General features: G+C 37.9%; 1 protein-coding gene across 8 annotated transcripts in view; it reads right to left on the reverse strand.

Annotated features, from left to right (window-relative positions):
• Window positions 1–21,083, reverse strand: part of BTC (betacellulin) — a 543,453-nt gene that overhangs the window by 514,019 nt on the left and 8,351 nt on the right. For 6 of the 8 annotated variants that reach the window (XR_009549001.1, XM_016186750.2, XM_060187869.1 and 3 more), the window contains exon 2: window positions 5,391–5,489. The exons of 1 other annotated variant lie outside the window; for it this stretch is intronic. Coding sequence is in view for 6 of the 7 variants with exons in the window: in XM_016186750.2 (XP_016042236.1) it covers window positions 5,391–5,489 (99 nt within the window). In the remaining variant the exon portion in view is untranslated. The remainder of the gene's footprint in view (window positions 1–5,390; window positions 5,490–21,083) is intronic. One more of the 8 variants, XM_060187870.1, reaches the window with a different exon arrangement.

The raw sequence follows: 21,083 nt of genomic DNA on the forward strand, positions 1-21,083 counted from the left end.
ACTATCATACAAACCAAGAGACCCCTCACAGAATGGGAGAAGATCTTCACATGCCATACATCAGACAAGAGACTAATCACCAAAATACATAAAGAGCTCAGCAAACTTAACAACAAAAAAGCAAATGACCCCATCCAAAAATGGGCAGAGGATATGAACAGAACATTCACTACAGAAGAGATCCAATAGGCTAACAAACACAGAAAAAATTGCTCCAGGTCACTGATTGTCAGAGAAATGCAAATAAAGACAAATTGGGATACCACCTCATCCCTGTGAGAATGGCATACATTAAAAAGGACATCAGCAACAAATACTGGAGAGGCTGTGTAAACAGAGGAACCCTTATGCACTTCCGGTGGGAATGTAAACTGTCCCAGCCTCTCTGGAGAGCAGTCTGGAGAACTCTCACAAGGCTAGACCTGGACCTTCCATATGACCCAGTAATCTTTCTCCTAGGGATATACCCCAAGGACTCCATAATATCCAACCAAAAATAAATGTGTACACCTATGTTCATAGCAGCACAATTTGTATTAGCCAAAACGTGGAAGGAACCCAGATGCCCAACAACAGATGAGTGGCTGATAAAGTTGTGGTATATTACGCAGCCATTAAGAACAATGAACCCACTTTCTCTGACCCATCTTGGATGGAGCTAGAAGGAATTATGTTAAGTGAGCTAAGTCAGAAAGATAAAAATAAGTATGGGATGATCCCACTCATAAGCAGAAGTTGAGAAAGAATAACAGAAAGGGAAACTCAGAGCCTGATTTGACTGAATTTGGAGTAGAGAACCAAAGTATAAACCCTGGGTTGAGGGTGAATGTTCAGTTTCACGGGGTAGGGGGGTGGGAAGGGAGGGAGGATGGAATGGGACACAATCTTTTGGTGGTGGGAATGGTGTTTATGTACACTCCTACTAATTTGTAGTCATATAAATCACTAATTAATGTGAAAGGGGAATAATTGATTGAATGTCTCAAACCTTTTATATCACAGACTGAGTCTTTTTTAATACATAGGCTGAGTCTTTGATATGTTGAGTCTCTTAAAAGCTTAGATCAGGGAGAACTGAAGCCACTGGTGGCACAGCTATATACAAATAATGTCAAAGAAATAAATTATGGTAATGGTGTATATGATACACCAAATCCTTACAAAGGGATATTTCTAAGTTAACCCAATTGCCAAATAATGTGATTATAGCAATAACTATTGTCTTCTTAAACCCTAAGACAGCAGGAACCTCCTGCTTCCTCTTTAGAGCCTATTATTTCTCCCAGTTTTGGAACTTCTAGGCTGAGGCTCACTTTCCTGCATGTTTCTCTCAATTCATACCAAATGATATTGCATCCGCCAATCCCAACCTAATAAACGCAAAGAGTACCACCTCAGCATGCTTCACTTCAGACTGTGTCCAGAGATGTCAGGCATGGAATATCAACCCTTCACCCTCATTACTGGGGTGAGACCTTTCCTTTCATAGTTTTCTCTAATTCCATTCCAGGAGGTTCACTTCCTAACAAAATCCCAAAACCTAGATATAGACCAGTTCCCATATCTATAAATTAGGGCAAAATATATACCTGAAAGCAAAAATACACAATAGTCTGTAGTGAGTCAGTATCAAGTTTATAATGACATAGTGTCTACTTAGACTTAGATACCCTCCTCACCTACTTCCTATTACGGTTCTCTCACTCACTCCAAAGTTAACCTCATCAAAGCAAGGACTGCAAAAGCTGAATAAGGGTAAGAGACTGTTATACTTTAACAGTGACTCTTTAGTCACTATCAGGCCACCCCATCAGCTGGGGCCCTATTCGGGGAGTCCTGAGATTCCCAAACAGACATGATAGGACTAGACCTCGAATAAATCCCTCTCTACATTGTTACCAGTCATCTCTATCAAGAACAACAAAACCGACCCCTTTGTGGGCCCCCATAGGACCTTGTCCTCAACTTGAATCAACAATGGTAGAGAATGTTCCATCCTCTGAAGGGAGGCTGGACAAAATACTCTATGTTACACCTGAGGAAGATGGGTCCTGATACTGGGGCAGCTTGGAACGTTCCTACTTGTGACCACGGAATGTGAGCTCAGATCTACAGGAATGCAGAGATCACATAGGCTTCCAAGCTGAATATGGGCCCCATATCACATCAAATTGATGGGGTTTACAGTCAACAATATTTATACACTTTTCCCATATTTGGGAGCTACTCTCTCCCCTGATCCAGCTTTCTGGTCCTTCTGGCAGCCATGACAGCACCTCCCCAGACAATAATTTGGATCCACCTACATAGCAGATTTCAAGCTCAGGCAAAAAAACCCCAAAGCAAACAAACAAACAAAACACTATTATAGCCAAAGACCCCTTGGAATATAACTAAAATATGCCTACTAGCTATCTACAAAACAGAGGGGCCCCCCCAACTCTTCATCTGCACCATTCTAGCCTTTAGGCTCATGACTGGTCAACAATTTGTTTGGCTCTTTATGTTAACTCCCCACTAGGGAAAGAGAGACAGGCTGGGAGGATGGATCAACCTGTCAATGCCCATGTTCAGTGGGGAAGCAATTACAGAAGCCAGACCTTCCACCTTCTGCATCCCACAATGACCTATGGTCCACACACCCAGAGGGTTAAAGAATAGGAAAGCTATCAGGAGAGGGGATGGGATAATGAGTTCTGGTGGTAGGAATTGTGTGAAGTTGTACCCCTCTTATCCCATGGTTTAGTCAATGTTTCCTTTTTATAAATAAAAAATTAAATAAAACAGAAATCTAATTAAATAGAACTTGATTAGATATCTCTGCACAAATGCCAATACATAAAAAGATGCTCAGAGTAACTAATCGTCAGAGAAATGCACATCAAAACCATAATAAGATGTCATTTAATATGCATTTGAGAGGTAGTAAAATCAAAAAGAAGAAAAATGACAACTTGGATAAAGATCTGGAGAAATTGGAGTCCTTATCATGGGAAATTACAATAGTGATTCTACAGTGGAAAAGAGTATGGAGAATCCTCAAAAAATTTAAAATAGAATCATAGTTAGTATCCATCAATTCCACTTCTGAGCATTTGTTCAAAAGGATTAAAAGAAAGATCTCAGAGAAATTATTGTATGTTTACAGCAGCATTATTTACAGTAGACAAGATGTGAAAATAGCCTGAGAAAATGTAGCATACACTAATAATGGAATATTATTCAGCCTTAAAAATAAAGGAAACCCTATGATAAGCAGCAACACTGATAAAACTAGAGGACAACAGTCAATGTAGAACATGTCATTCATAATACATGTGCAAGGTATACTAATAGCCAAATTCAAGAAATGGAGAAGAAAAAGGGTCATTGCCTGAAGTTTCGAGACAAAGGAGAAGTAGTGGCATAGAGTTTTAGTTAAGTAAGTTAAATATTTTCCAGAGAGCTGATATATCTCATGCCTATTGTTTTAAAAAACTGTACAACACAATAAAAAACATTGCTAAAAGAAGATTTCATTTAATGTTCTTACTACTAAAATATCAGCAAGCATATTTAGGACAGTGATGAAAAACATTTTTAAATACTATCTTTACATTATGAAATCACCTCCTAAAAGATATATGGAAAGTGTCATAATTTAAGACACTAGAAGCCAAGCTGAAGGAAGAAAAGCACACAAATATATTGAGTTGGTCTTATTTCTCAACATGGATAACTAGCGCCATACAAACATGTGCTGTGACACTAATGAATTCCACAGCCTATGAGCAGCCTCCAAACCACCCACAAGTGTGAAGAGAGAGATTGGGTTGGAATTGGTGGCTCACTTCAGGTCCATTTGTTCAGCATGTTTGAATTTCCCCCCAGAACGCTAGGGAAGGAGCAGTTGACACCAAGTAACTAGTTCCTGGGGGATACAGGTACCTCTTCTTCACTCCATCCTACTTCTTGAGTTGGTATGTGACTTGTTTGAAACTCAGAAACAACCCCTGTTGACAATCAAACCATACGATTGTTTGATTCTATAAAGAGCATAACTGTGGCCCAAGGGCCAAGTATGGTCCACAGCCTATCTCACCAAATGGTTTATTGGAATACAATATGAATGTGATATCACGACTTACAACAAGAACTATATATTTGATGATTTTCCTCATTAACAACACAGTTCTCCCCCAAATTATCATTTCATAAATGATAAAAAGGACAAAGATGTCTTTTCTTTGTTAATGGGGGGCTTTGGGGTTGTACTCCTTAGGTTGCAACCCTTAGGATCTGGTTGTCAGTGGAAATAGCCATGTAATGAGAGATTAGAATTTTCATTTTGGTGGATGGGTGGTGGAGCACAGATGTGTGGTTGAGTGCACAGGTGTAAAGACCCAGCTTCAAGCCCCTAGTCCCCATCTGCAGGGGGAAAGCTTCATAACAGGTGAAGCAGGTCTGCAGTTGTCTCTCTTTCACCCCCTTCCCTCCTGATTTCTGGCTGTCACCATCCAATAAATAAAGATAATAAAAAAAGAAAATTTTAGTTTCACCCTAAGACCTCTTGAGAAGAGAGAAGGCCTGGAGGCTGAATCAATAAATTTGATTAGTATATTTATGTAATAAAGTCTCCATGAAAACCCAGAAGAGAGAAGTTGTAGAGTCTCTGTATTGGGGAATACATAAGAGATGTGGGAAAAGGGGTGCACAGAGAAAGAAGGAGAGCTCCACACCCTCTCTTTACACCTTGCCCTCTGCATCTCTTCCGTCTGGTTTTTTCTGAGTTATAACCTTTGTAATAAACAGGTAAAATAACAAGTGAGATGTTTCTCTGACTTCTGTGAGCCTCCATAGTAAATTAATTGGATCTAGAGAGGTGACTGGGAAAACTGTCAAGTCAGCCATTTTGGTCAGAAGCACAGGTATCAGTTTTAGCTTCCAGTTGTTACCTGAAGCAGAGAATGGGTGACCAGTGCTGTGAGACTAAGCCCTCCTTGGCCTGTGGACTGTGATGCAGAATTTATCAGTGGTATGGAGAAATACTCCACCACACATGTTGAAAATCTGTGTCCAAAAACTCACTGGAAAAAAAAAAGAAAGAAAAGGGGAGTCGGGTGGTAATGCAGCGGGTTAAGCACACGTGGTGCAAAGCACAAGGACACATCAGAATCCTGGTTCAAGCCCCCGGCTCCCCACCTGAAGGGGAGTCGTTTCACAGGCAGTGAAGCAGGTCTGCAGCTGTCTTGTCTTTCTCTCCCTCTCTGTGTCTTCCCCTCCTCTCTCCATTTCTCTCTGTCCTATCTGACAACAACTCCAACCTGGGCAACAAAAGAGAATAAATAAATATTTTTAAAAAAGAAACATGAAGCTGGTGAAATGTAAACGTATCATTTGTTCCACATTACCTGTGCAGTTCTGACTGGAACCTCCAGAAAAAAGGCCATCATGTTCAGGACTTCTGGTTGAGTTCCCATCTGCCACAACACAGTGGAAGATCACTAGACCTTCAAGTTCAAAACAACAAAAATAAACATGAAATTTGGCTTAACGAACAACAAACACTCTATCATCATCCTGACCCACTTACGAAAATAACAAGCATGTGGCTCCCATTTCTAAGACGTTCTCTTATTGCAAGGGAGATGAACATAAATCAGCAAGTCTGATTTTTCAAGCTTAGTACTAATGAAAGAATTTTCAAGCCAGCACCAATTATATCTAGTTAGGCATGGTAAGGAAGTAGGCTTGATGATATATTTTTGAAGGAACCTTATCATAATAACAGGAACATTGAGGGTATTCTCAGTCACTGGATGAATTCATTCATGAAATTCCACCAAGAGTAGAATGTGGCAAAGTACTTTCCTCACTTCATAAAGACCCATTATCTCTAGTATTAATTACTGAGTGTGCTCCCTGGGGACAGGGGAAGGTTAGCTAGGTATATACTTGATAATTCACAGGGATTAATTTAAAATGTCAAAGATTTATTGATTTATTTTTAGGGAGAATAAAAGTGTCTACAGCACTGAAACTTCCTTCAGTGTGGTGGAGGCCAGCCTTGAACCTGGGTACTGCAACACAGAAAAGCAGCACATTATCCAAGTGAACCTCCTCCTGTCCTCTCTATTTTTATATTTGACATCTATCACAAGAAGTTGCAGAGGAGTAGGAAAGGCAGTTGAGGAGCAATAAGATATCCTGGGAGTTAGCTGATCTCATGTTTATGAGCTGTTCTGGGAAAATTGCACTCAGTTTCTTAATAGACAAATATTCATGAGTGGGAGCCACACACCTATAAAAGAAACTCTTTGTACTTGATGCCATGTTAGAACACAGAGAAGCTACCTGTTTATGAATCCAGAAGTAAGCCCTCACAAGAAATGGGATCTACTGGAGCCTTCTTCTTGGATATCCCAACCTTTAAAGTTGAGAGAATTAAATGGAACTTGTTTAGAAAATACCCAGTTTAGAGTATTTTTTCATAGCTGTGCAAGTAAAGGCTGCTAGGGAGAGAAATTCAGTTCTGAACACTCAGAATTCTAGGTGTTAGAATTATATAACTCTAGAGAGAAGTGGGAAAAAAAGTTTGGGATTCATGGACAAGACATTTGTATTTCATATCATGTATTTCTCTCAGAAAGAAATGTGAAAAGAAAAAAACTTTTCCAGAAAAGAGCTATGGAGACCTAGTTTCAAGAAGTTGCTACTTTCCCAGAAAATAAACAATTCATATACAATGCAAAACCCAGCACCATCTACAAATCAATAACAGAAAGCAAAACATGTGAGTGAATATCCCCAATACTGGGAAATCAAGATTTCCAGGAATTTAATGATGCAGATCCAGAAGAGAAATAATTTAGGACTTAGATTGTAAGGAAATTTCAAGAAATACAAAGCTCTCAATTTAGCATTGAGAAATGGATTAAGAAAGAAATCCATGACTTCATAAACTCACTGAATAGGAAAATGGAACAAATGAAAATAGATCTATAGGGTGTGAAGGATATTTTGAATACATCCCAGTATCAAATAGCATGTCAAAGAGATAGACTTACTCATGTGGAAGAGAAGACATCTGAAATAGGGAAGAAGAAGAAGAAGAAGAAGAAGAAGAAGGAGGAGGAGGAGGAGGAGGAGGAGGAGGAGGAGGAGGAGGAGGAGGAGGAGGAGGAGGAGAAGGAGAAGAAGAAGAAGAAGAAGAAGAAGGAGAAAAGAACTACATTTTATTACTTCAAAGTAGAAAAAGGTTTCAGAGAAATAAGGCAACTCTTTGAGAGACTGAAGACTCCATTAGAAAAGCAAATATCACCTGGGTATTCCCACACAGACATGATGGCCTAGACCTCTAACAGATCCCTCTATCCACTGTCACTGTTCATCTTCATCAAGAACAACATAATGGGCCCCTTTGTGAACCCCTATAGGACCTTGCCCTCAATGTGGACTGTTCCATTCTCCGAAGGGAGGGTGGGCAACATACTCTACCACTGGAAGAAGATGGGTCCTGAAATTAGTGCAGCCTGGAATGTTCCTAGCTGTGACCACAGAATGCGAGCTGAAACCTACAGGAATGCAGAGGTTACATAGGCTCCTGTGCTGAATATGGGCCCCAGATCAAATCAATGGGGTTTAAAGTTAACAATATTTATATACTTTTCCCATATTTGGGAGCTACTCTCTTCCCTGATCCAGCATTCTAGTCCTTTTTTCAACTATGACCATCTCACCAGGCAATAACCTGGGTCCACCTTCATGTTAGCTGTCAGACTCAGGTAAAAATTAGTAAAGTCATAGGCCCCTTGGAATATACCTAAAATAGACCTAGGAGCTTTTTCCAGAACAAAGACCCTAAATCCTCATCTGCAATATTCTTGCCTTTAGGTTCATAATTAGTCAACAATTTGTTCTGCTTTATATCTTAACTCTTTTTCAGCCACTAGGTTCTAGATGCTACCATGATGCCAATCTGACTTCCCTAGGCAGACAGCCCCACCAATGTGTCCTGAAGTCCCACCTCCCCAGAGCCCTGCCCCACTAGGGAAAGAGAGAGACAGGCTGGGAATATAGATTGACCTGTCAACACCTATGTTCAGTGGGGAAGAAATTACAGAAGCCAGACCTTCCACCTCCTGTACTCCATAATGACTATGGGTCCATACTCCCAGAGAGATAAAGAATAGGAAAGTTCCCAATAGAGGGGCAGATGACCTCACCAATGTGTCCTGGACCCTCCAGAGCTCTGGCACACTAGGGAGAGATAGAAACAGGGTGGGGGTATGGACTGACCTATCAACACCCATGCTCAGTGGAGAAGCAGTTATAGAAGCCAGAACTGCTACCTTCTGCTTCCCCAAAACAACCTTGATGCATACACCCAGCAGGGGAGAAGTGATAGGAGGAAGATGAAGATAAGAGGGCTCTGAACTCCAGCTCCATCAGCACCCAGAGAGAGAAGGAAAAGGAGAGGGAGGGACATATGGAGGCAGTTATGATGTCACAAGTGGATTGGAGGAGAAGAGAGGAGTGAATCAGAAAAAAAAGGGGGGCAACTATGTATAAATGTGAACAGATAGTTGTAGAGATGATGGTTGGCCCATGTCTACAACCTTAGGGGAACTGTGGTGGATTACAGTGGGGAGAGTGAAGATTCAGAACTCTGGTGGTGGGAATGGTGTGGATTCAAACTCCTGTCGACATGTAATTCTGTAATATGAAAGTAAATAAAGAGTACAAAAAGGAGAAAAACTCCAAATTCCTAAGCCCAAATAGGCTACACCCAGACACATCATTATAAAATTATCAAAAGTTAAGGGCAAAGCAAAAAATGTACAGGATGCCACAGAAAAAAGAAAGTGACTTGTAAAGGTAGTGTAGTCATATTTCCATCAGACTTTTCTGCTAAGAGAGAGTGAAGTGGTACATTTAAAGTTTTTTTTTAATATTTTATTTATTTATTCCCTTTTGTTGCCCTTGTTGTTTTATTGTTGTAGTTATTATTGTCGTCGTTGTTGGATAGGACAGAGAGAAACGGAGAGAGGAGGGGAAGACCGAGAGGGGGGAGAGAAAGATAGACACCTGCAGACCTGCTTCACCGCCTGTGAAGCGACTCCCCTGCAGGTGGGGAGCCGGGGTTCGAACCGGGATCCTTATGCTGGTCCTTGTGCTTTGCGCCACCTGTGCTTAACCCGCTGCGCTACAGCCCGACTCCCACATTTAAAGTTTTAAAAGAGAACAACTACCAGCCGCACATGCTTTACCCTGCAAGACTCATTCAAGTATAAAGGGACAATAAAAAGCAGTACCAGACATAGGAAAACTAAAGGGATTTGCTATTACCAGATCTGTCTTGCAAGAGTTACTGAAAGGAGAGCCACAGAGAAAGAAACAACTACATACCATTTAACCCTCACCAAGGTGATGCACAGTAAAACAGACCCAGAAACACAAGTCAGAAATATGAGCCACTTTTAAAGTATGAAAGTGGAGGAAGAAATGATAGAGGATATTCAAGCAAAGAATGGTGAGACAAGGAGGACAAGAGAGATTTTCCACATATATAATATTTATGTATAAATTTTCTATATAAAACTTTTATGCATAACACATTATACACATATAGTCTTTTTTGTCTTATTAAATTATGCCATTTTTTTCTCTAGTACTTTTTAATCTTTCTTACATCTTTTTTTGTTTTGTTTTTCTCATCCTTCCTACCTTATAATATCTTGTTTCTTTCTTTAAAATCTTTATTTATTTATTTATTATTGGATAGACACTGAAAGAAATTGAGAGGAGAGGAAGAGATACAGAATGAGAGAAGCAGAGAGACTCCTGCAGCTCTGCTTCACCACTTGTGAAGCTTTCCCACTGTAGGTGGGGACCAGGTACTTGAACCTGGGTTCTTGCGCACTGTAATGTAAGTGCTTATCCAGGTACACTACTGGCTGGCCTGGTTCTTTTTATTTTCCAAACTTGCTTTCAATCTTTATTTTACTTTTGCTACCAAGGCTTGTGTTTTTGTGCCTACATGATTCAACTACTCCTGGTAGACTCTCTCTTGCTTTCCTTTTTCTTTTCTTTTTTCTTTTTTCTTTTTATGGATAGAAGGAGACAGGAAACACACCACAGCACTTGTGTAGATGCCTTTTTGCAGAGTACTCCTGTGGCTGGTGGCTGGAGTTTGAGTCCTCAGGCATGGCAAAGTATATGCTCTACTTCTTGTTGTTGTTTTTGTTTACTTTTATTGCCATTAGGGTTATCGCTGGGTCTTAGTGCCAGCACTGTGAATCCACTGCTTCTAGTAGCCTTTTTTTTTTCCAGGTTTTTTTTTTTCCCCTTTCTTTCTTGTTTTATTTGATAGGACAGAGGGCAAATTGAGAGGGCAAGGTAGATAGAGAGGGAAAGAAAAAAACAGACAGCTGCAGACCTGCTCTACTATTTGTGAATTATCACCCTTGCAGGTGGGGAGCAGGGAGCTCAAGTTGGGGTCCATGTGCATGGTAGTAAGTGTGCTAAACCAGGTGCACCCACCACCTCTTGGGTTACCTTTTTTTTTTTCTTTCCCAAGGTACTATGTACATTTAACCTGGTGCACTACTACCCAGCTCCCCCCTACTTTTTTTTCTTTATTGAGGGAACTAATGGCTTATAGTTGACAATAAAATACAGTAGCTGGTACATGTGTAACATTTCTGTTTTCCACATAGCACTCTGACCCCTCTAGCAGGTCCTCTTCCACCATCATGTTTCAGGACCTGAACACTGACCCCTGCCCCAGAGTCCTTAACTTTAGTGCATTACACCAACTCCAGTCCAGTATCTGCCTTGTTTTTTCCTTTCTGTTATTTTTCAACTTCTGTCTATGAGTGGGATCATCCCATATTCATGCTTCTCCATGTGGCTTATGTCACTTAACATGATTCCTTCAAGCTCCATCCAAGATGAGGTGAAGAAGGTGAATTCACCAATTTTAGTTTTTAACTTAATCTTTAATTTGATGTTTGTGTACAACGACTCTTGTTGCTATAGTTTATGAACGTTACCAAATGGCCTGCATTTCTCAAAGATAATTACTGTATGGTTTCATGCATATGTGTAATACAAAGAATTGAAAAACTTGCATTTGCTTAAAATATGCAAACTCTCACTAAGCTTTGTGAAAACTATAGTGGTTATTCTTGAAGGGCTAAGGGAGAGGGGCGCTGAACTGTGGTAGTGGGTGTGAAACTATTCCCCTCTAATCTTATGATCTTGTAAACCATTATTAAATCACTAATAGAAAATGTTATAAAAGCAAACAACAAACAACTGGAAAAGTCCTAAAGAATATCAGTAAGTTAGAGGGGAAGAAGAGAAGAATTCTCAAAGGACCTGGGAAAAATGGACACAGAGGTAAGGACAAGGAGTTTTTCTGAGAAGAAACTGATTAACAGTATAAAAATTGTAGGGGAATTAATGTTAAAACTGGAGGCATATACAGTGGATTTGACAAACTTCTAGTAATATCTTGCTAGTGAAATATAATGGCATGGAAAGTGAGGAAATAATTGAAGACTACATAAAGACATTGGGTTGAGAAAGCTTAGTCACTATACACAAGAAAAAAAGTACTTTTGTTTTAAATGTGAGAGACAATTGACAGGAAGAAGCCAAATGTACATGGCCATAGCAAAGTATGGATTACCAATAAAGGCAGAAAAGGTTGACCCATTCAGTTAGAAAGACACAGTTGTTTCTGCAATGTAAGCTTTTGCAATCAAAGTTAACGTTTCTAGCAAATATAAATTTATGTTGAGTGAGTGAAACATCATTGGGAAATAAAAGCCAAAGGATGTTTTTTATTTTATATATTTTACTTCCTTGTTTAAGACAATCTAATGTCTACCTTTAAGTGAATGGGATATATCCAGTGAGTTTCTCAACTTTCACACTATTTACATTTTAGGCAAAAATAATTGTTGTGGAAGAATATGTGTAGTAGTCTGACAGTAGTATATCTGTCTTCTACCCACCAAATGCTCGGAGCATCCTCTCTCTCTTCCTCTCTTTCCTTCTGATTTATCACAACAAAAAATGTCTACAAATGTTGCCAAATATCTCCAGGTGGAAAGTTACCCCTCTTGAGTACCACTGTAATTCTCCCTAACCTGTTTCAATGCTTTTACTAAATCTAAAATATTAATTTAACTTTTAATGTATAGTCTCTTAATATAAATCACTTGCACAGACTCAAAGGCTCTAATTTTAATTTCAAGCCATTTTCCTTAGTGAAAGTTACATTATGTATATATTATTGTATTCAGTCATTAATTCACTATATGACCTTATCAGTGTTGGTATTGTAGTGATCTTTACTAATCCAGATATAACTGTGACTCCAGACCTAACTGAAAGGTGGGAGCAATTGAGATAAAGCAACCACTTGTTTACCGACACTGACAAATGGACATGTCAAAGGTAAGAGCAGATAAAAGATGTGAGATAAAACAGAAAGTTAAAATTAACTGGTGATCCTGATGAAGCGCCTCTGAAAGCAATACAAATAAGAGAGCTGAATTATTTAATAAGTCCATCTGATATGCTTCCTGGATTCCACACCTATGAACCTGAAGCCTTCTCCAAATTTTGGCAAATCACCAAGAACTTTAGCTCAGAGAAGTGACTCTCCACTCGTTGCAAATACAGGCTGCAAGGAACTCTCCAGATTCAAGCATCACCACTTCCATGCTGATCTCCCAGACCTCATCCTAATGATTCAGGCTCCTTTCCTTATTTCTGCCAGTTGAACTATATGCTTATATTACAATGTGGACTACCCCCACCCCAATGAATTATATTGTAACTGCATGTGATTGCTTTGTGTTGTAAGTGATACCTATCCATGCAGGTGGGAGGAATTACCACTTTTGAAATCCACACCTCACATCTTGGACTAACGAATAACCCCATTCCTTTTGTCTTTAGGAAAAACTAGAATAGGTTCCCTGCCCATCCTATCATGTAGTTTATGAAATCAAGTTAAAATGACTCAGTAATAAAATTCACAAAGATGTAAACACTACTAAATAATTGTGAACTGTTTTGGAGAAAGTATAGACTGTGTTCTAGAGAAATAAGGTACTTGAATGTAGAAACATAAATCTTATATTCACAGCAATCATAAATTATATTAAATTTTAAAATTGGTAAGAAACTTATTATAAGTATTAAAAAAAAAAAACCTCATCACCCAACTGTCAACTACCTTAAAATCATCCCCTAAGGGGGATAGAGAACACTACTGTGGAGGGAAGATGACACTTCGGGAAGATATGAATTTGTACCCAAGAGCCAACAAAGTCACTCAAAAGACCATTTCCTTCATAAAATATACATTTCCCCTCAACCCCAATCAGTGCAGAGAACTGACTATTCTTGAAGACTTCCCATCTCTGTGAGACCATTCATTGATTCTTTCAATCATGGTCATTTCTTCAACATAATTATTAAGAACTTGATTCTAAATTTCTATAAATGCTTTATATTTATATCAAACTGGCATCTGTCTTTCTTTCTTTTTCCTCCAGGGTTATTGCTGGACTCAGTGCCTGCACCATGAATCCACTGCTCCTGGAGGCAAATTTTTTCCCCTTTTGTTGCCCTTGTTGTAGCCTCGTTGTGGTTATTATCATTGCCATTGTTGATGTTGTTCGTTGTTGGATAGGACAGAAAGAAATGGAGAGAGGAGGGGAAGACAGAGAGGGGGAGAGAAAGATAGGCACCTGCAGATCTGCTTCACCGCCTGTGATGTGACTCCCCTGCAGGTGGGGAGCCGGGGTCTCGAACCGGGATCCTTACGCTGGTCCTTGCGCTTTGCCCCACGTGCGCTTAACCCACTGCGACCTGGCATCTGTCTTTCTGTAATCTTCTACTCACTGTAATCAGTTAGAACAAGTCTAATCTTTCCTATGGCAAATCCTCATATAGTTGAAACCTGCTATATCACACTTTCACAGTAGAATTTCTATTTCTCTGGCTAAACATCCCAGTAGCTTCAGTTATAGTTTACCTGATAATGTTAAAATCCCTTATAAATCTTGTCACAGTCTACTAAACTCAAAATCAAAGTGTCATCTCATGTGGTCTAGCAAAGAGAATAGAGTGGGGTTCTTAGTCCACTTGGTTTGGGCACCAAACTTCTGGTAATGTGTCCCCATATCATATTAGCCCTTTTTGTTGTCCCATAAAGTGCTGGGGTTTTATTCTGCTTACAATAAAATAAAACTCCTAAATCTTTTTTGAACTGTTAACTCTCAGTGTACTGATAGACTTCATTTGTAATTGTTATTCTGTTTTGCTTCATTTTAATTTTTATCTAAAGCAATTTTATACTTGTTTTTTTAGCATCATCCTTAGATTTAACTATTATGCAAATATTTTACAAACATTTTGGTTTTGTCTTTCTTCATTCAACTTCTTGACCATAGCTTCTTGACTGATATTACCTACAACATTTTTAGATATATTAAAATAAAATGTTGTCAGAAAAGTTCATTTGCAAAGTAACTGGAAGTTGAGTTCCTTTTCTAGAACTAGCTTCTAAATACCAACTTCTCATATGAAATTAAAGACAAAGGAAAAAGGAAAGCTAATTTTACTTCAGTTGGTCAAAATTCCATTGACTTTTGTACACACTGATATGCTCGAATTAAAAATTTCAGAATGAATTAAGTGCATTTTCCCTGTCAACCGACATTGGGAATGAAGTCACTGAAACAATGCAAGCATTCACAGAATAACAGTCTAACAAGGATCATGACCTGCTGTCTCACTACTAATGCTGAGGTAAGCCATATACCAGCTGGGTCAACTATTTAAAAAGATCAAATGTGACCAATCTAAACAGTCATGTACGTTGTATTTACATCATCTCTTAGCTGAATTTTCCATTTTTCAATCTTAGTACATTTTAAAAGTAAATATAATAGTATAAAATTTCCACTCGTTTATATTCTAATGATTCAGTACATCTTCTTAGACACCCTAACTTCTGCTTGTGCCTACTAAGCCCAATGATTTCCTTGGATATTATTAACACTTTTTAGAACTAGAACTATACTCAGTATTACATTAGTAAATTCAAGAGTAAAAGAATTTGCCAACCTATGAAAATAAGCAGATAATGGAAGAATACTTTATAGTCAAGTCTCGAAACTGTATTGTTATTAGATGAAATTAGTTCACATTAATATGCAAGTAGAGCAGTTATAGCTCAGGGATAGAAGATTTGACTACAAATTAGTAAGGATAAGGTAGGCTTAGAGTCAAAGGGAGCTGGACTTTACTCCTGGTTGTATTTTAAAATCAGTAGCTATGTGATTATGATTAACTTACTTAACTATTCATTGAACTTCAGAGTTCCTATCTATAAATGGAAACCCATAATATATAACTTAACATGGAAAAGGTGTTACATGGCAAGTGTTTATAAAAAGGGAAAAATAAACTATGAATTATTAACCGTGAAAAATGCCTGGCACTGAGTATGCACTCATCAAAATAGTAACTCTAAGAGGTAGAAGTTTGCAAAATAATACTAATTATTCTGGTAGAAAAAGTAAGATTTGGGTTGGATGGTAGTGCAGCAGGTTAAGTGCACATGCACAAAGTGCAAAGACCGGCATAAGCCAGTTCAAGCCCCAGGCTCCCCTATCTGTCTTCCCTTCCTCTCTCCATTTCTCTCTGTCCTATCCAACAACAGTGACATCAATAACAACAATAATAATAACCGCAACAACGATAAAACAGCAAGAGAAACAAAAAGGGGAAAAAATATCCTCCAGGAGCAGTGGATTCATAGTGCAGGCACCGAGCCTCATCAATAACCCTGGAGGCAAAAAGAGAGAGAGAGAGAGAGAGAAAGGAAGGGAGGGAGGAAGGAAAGAAGGAAGGAAGGAAGGAAGGAAGGAAGGAAGGGAGGGAGGGAGGGAGGGAGGGAGGAAGGAAGGAAGGAAGGAAGGAAGGAAGGAAGGAAGGAAGGAAGGAAGGAAGGAAGGGAAAACATAAGATTCTGTGGTTCAGGAGGTGGTGCAGTGGATAAAGCTTTGGACTTCCAAGCATGAGGTCCGGGGGTCAGTCCCCCACAGCACATGTACCAAAGTGATGTCTGGTTCTTTCACTTTCTCCTATCTTTCTCATGAATAAATAAAATATTAAAAAAAATAAAATTCTCACCCACATAAATTAATACTGACAAATGTTTACATCTATGGCATAATTTGACTTGGGAATAAAATATGTTTGTGAAATAAACTGTGGAAGATACATGCACATATATAAGCATGCTACCTTTCCACAGTGTGCCTACTTGAATATATGTAGTGAAGTCGAACTCTATGTTGGTCTTTCCATATCCTGTTTCTTCACAGTTTTTTTTTTTTGAGACTTGAAGTGAATGCCTCAACTAATTAATAAAATACAGCAACTTTTATACTTAGCATTCTTTGTATTCTCAGTACAGTTCTGTCAATGACTCAATATAACTGTCAGACAGGACTAATGATTCAGTTGGTTAAATGATTCAGTGATACAAATGTAGCATATAAACTCAGGCCTTAGTGATACTATCTAACAACCAAGTGGATTATATTATATTATATTATATATATTATATCTCTAATTCTGAAAAATAAAAAAATTTAATGTTTAATTTAACCTTAAAAGTAAAAGATATAAGCATTTAGAGAATTTTCCAGTTTTCACTGTCAAGGAGAAAAATGGAATATGACACTGGATTTGTGGTTGACTAACATAAAAACTGACATAGGTAAAGTTTGAGTTTTGTATCATTATCATTCTTTTTTTTTTAATCATTCTTGTTAACTCCTTTTTTCTTCTTCTATGTTGTTGTCTCTTACATTCCTACAAACCAGTATCCTCATACTGCTTTAATATTTCCTACAAACCAGTATCTTCATACTGCTTTAATATTTCCCATATCAGGCAATAGCACAGTGGGTTAAATGCACATGGCGCAAAGCGCAAGGACCAGCATAAGAATCTGGGTTCCAGCCCCTGGCTCCCCACCTGTGGGGGAGTCGCTTCACAGAAGGTGAAGCAGGTCTGCAGGTGTGTATCTTTCTCTCCCCCTCTCTGTCTTCCCCTCCTCTCTCCATTTCTCTCTGTCCTATCTAACAACAACATCAACAACAACAATAATAACCACAACAAGGCTACAACAACAAGGGCAACAAAAGGGGGGGGAATGGCCTCTAGGAGCAATGGATTCATAGTGCAGGCACTGAGCCCCAGCAATAACCCTGGAGGCAAAAAAAAAGAAGGTAATTTTCTAATATATTAATATTTCCCATCTTAAATGTATTCATGTTGAAGCAGACCTTCAATTTCAAAGAAATAGCTTAACTCCAAAGAAATGCTCTTGTACTAAGTGCCACAGCCTGGGTCTTCCATACTCTCAGAGAGATAAAGAATAGGGAGGGTTCTAATGGAGGGAATGGGATGTGGAGCTCTGGTGGAGGGAATTGTGTGGAATTGTACCCCTCTGTATCCTACAATCTTGTTGATCATTATTAAATCACTAATAAAAAATATTTCAATAAACAGAACCTAGTATATAAATTGAAGCATTATTTTATCTGGGAGGTATAAGCTCTGGAATATGGATGTAATGGAAAGGAAATGAAATGAAGAGAGCAAAAAATAATAATAATGTGTGTATCTTTTCTGCTGTGCACAGCAGCAGAATAATCTGCAGACACACAGACATTCACTCAGACAAGGTTAAGATAAATATTACAAAAAGGCATACACCTTGAGGTAGCCCACAAAAGCAATAATGGCAAGTTAATCTTCCCAAATTTCATAATCTATTTCACATTTGATGAAGCTATCCTCACTGAGTGCTTACTCCCTCAACCTCTGGCCCCTTGTTGAATAAGAGAGCAGAAGTCATGCCCAGGAACAAATTATTGTATGCAAGACCAAAAGGAGAGGCAGCCTGCTATTGTGTAGGAAACTGAAAAGAAAAAGGATATAGTTGCAGGCTCTTTTTTTTTTTAAAGTTTATGGGGAGTTAATGGCTTACAGTATAGTTTGTAGGCTCTTTCTTAAGTGGAGTGTAATGCTTGGGTCCCAACACAATGAAAACGTGTGGCAATCAGGACATCTCATAGAGAGACATGTTCTAGAATACGAAGGGATTTTCCCAAGCTCTCTCAAATCATACCACCTGGAATATAGCCTAGTCTATGAAACTAAAGAAATGGGCTTTTAGGCTATCAGAGACAGACTAACAGAAATAAAAGAAAATATTCAATAGTTTATAATCAGTAAATTAAAATATGAACTATCCCCCCAATGTAAATTTCTATTTCAATTGGTAGAAATAATATTTTGGTATTTTCAAAAGACTTAGAATGATGAGTAATACTATTTTTAACTCATAAAAGTATTCCACAGTGTTCTATTTTTAAAGCCCAGAGCAGGCAATAATTTAGCAACCTGTCATACATAAACTAATTTATGACACCACAATAATGCCTTTGCCAGTTTCTTAGATCTCATTAGTTGTGGAAAAAAAAAATTTTTTTTTATTATACTCCTTTGTGATAAGCCCAGACCAGACAGTCAGACCATAATATTTTCAAATGAAAACTACTGGTCTTACTGAATTTCTATAATAGTCCAAACAGAGAAGGCAAAGGATCCAAGGAGAAAGACTAATTTGTTGTCAGGGAGAGTTATCAGAATGCAATGTGAGGAGAAATAGAGGAATTAGTCTCTAGATCCAATGAAAGCACAGACTTTGGTCATATGAACACAGACATCAAATTTTAATGATAGTAAACAATAAAGCATACAGATACTTGCGCACCCATTAAAAAAGACCAAGAATTTAGACCTATAAAATGAATTAAGTAAGCCAACCCCCCCCCAAGTTAACACTAGTAGAAATACAATAAATAAATAAATAAATATGTAGCAGTATGTTTTAACTTACAGCTTATAAAACAAATTTCACTGAAAATCCTTCCCAAAGCACAGTGTTAAATTAGACAAAGTGTAGGCAAAAACCAAAATCACATAAGTTGGAAATTTATAAACTCTACTAAAGGCAGTAACATTGAAAAGAATTTGGTATGTTTAGGAGGCAATGAGAAAAGTTGTCCAGCTGGAATGAAGAATTATACAATGAAGTATTAGGAAACAAAGGTCTTTTTGATATGTGTGGTGAAACTATTCAATTGATTTTCTTGTGTGACCTATGAAAATGAGATTCATTAAGAAGTAGTCACACCACATATTTCCAGTTGAAACTGATGTCTATTCACCACATCATAAAAGACAGATTCCCGATTAAGAATCTGACTAGCCTAGAAAACCACTCAATAAGAATTTAAAAGTGGTAAATAGTGTTTCAGTAGAAATCAGCAAAAATTCCTTTCTTTTGTTATGCTTCTACAAATGCAGCTTATTGTTCTTGTGTGTATAGTTTTTTTTTCACACTTCTAAGTAACACCTCTTCCCACTCTTTTTACCATTCATTATAGGTAACTTGTCATTTATCTAGAATTGAGTATGGAACTTTTTTACAGAAGTTTTTTGTCATAGGTTGGTAATGTTACAAATAAGTGTTTCCTAAAAATAGTAACTTTTAAAACTCTCATCAATATAATTTGTTAATTATACTTATGCATAGGTTTTTTTTCATCACAGTAGGACCTCAGCCAATAACTATTGTGCTAATAGCTGATAAAATATAAAAAGTGTGGAGTCTTTTGGAGAAAATATGAACCAGAGACATGGAACTCATACTGCATCCTACAATGTGGGTCATGAGAATTACGATTACCGAATATAGATTAGATAGATACAGGGGGAGCAAATAATTTTCTTTTTTTAATTCTTTACATCAGATTATTATGTTGTAGTGTCCTGACTCTTCTTTTCCCAGAAAGTCTACTCACATTTTCTTAGCTTGAATCCCTTTTTCCAACCTCTAAAATATTTCCAAAGTGTGATAACTGACATGATTGTGTGTCCAAAGAGATATGTTGCATCTGTTATGGTCACTTGCCCATTTCATGCATAGGAGTCAGATCTATGCAAATCTCTGTTAGTGTCATCTGGGCACTGAAGTCCCCCCACAAATTTGCTCATTTAATTTTGTTTCCCAAAGCTCTACTTAGAAGACAATTCTTCCTAAATTAAAGTGAGAATTAGCTCCCAGAATTTAATTCATTAAGCTGTGTCATCTGAAGTATACAGAGAATGCTTTCAAATTATTTGGAGTTGGCTTTCATAAATCAAAGCTTTCTATTTTCTAGCCACTACCCCAACAGCATTCTTTCAGTCACTGTGTATGTATGTGTTGGGTTTCATAAGTTACCATCAATGTTTGGTGTTTGTCTGTAGTCTTTCAAGAATACCCTTGATTTCCTCGAGGCCCACTTGGCTTCCATTTTGGCTTCTTAATTTATCCTTTCTCCACTAAATTCATTTCCTGATTTCTATGCTGTATGTATGCTACAAATACCCTTTCTTTCTTCCTTTATTTCTTTTTCTTTCTTTCTTTCTTTCTTTCTTTCTTTCTTAAATCTCAGTCCTCTTTTAAAAGCAATTTTTTTGTTCAGTAAGGTATGACAACCCAAATTTTATTAGGTTGATCATTGTAAGTATTCAGCTAAGTGGTACTAAGTAAGTTCATATTGTTGTGTGTGCAACCATGACAACATTCATCTCCAGAAATCTTTTTACAACTAATACTCTGTGCCCTAGCAACCATCACCTTACTGCCTGTCTCTGTAATCTTTTCTTTGTCTTCTCTTTTTTAATTCTGTTCAATCTCACAAAATACCCAGGAACTTAGATTTCAACAAACATTTGCTAAGAATTTATTGTGTACTAAGCATTGTGCAAAATTCTTAAACCATTATCAACAAAATGATCAATTTATATTTTCAACTATATTTTCTAACCAGGCAACTTTCCAAACTAATTATTAGACTCTCCTTACAAAGTTTTCATGTAAAGTTTTAATCTTACACTTATTTTAGAATTTCAGAAAAGTTGCAAGATAGATTCTCTATAATCCA

The sequence above is a fragment of the Erinaceus europaeus genome, chromosome 3 (assembly GCF_950295315.1).
Source record: "Erinaceus europaeus chromosome 3, mEriEur2.1, whole genome shotgun sequence".
Classification (NCBI taxonomy): Eukaryota; Metazoa; Chordata; class Mammalia; order Eulipotyphla; family Erinaceidae; genus Erinaceus; species Erinaceus europaeus.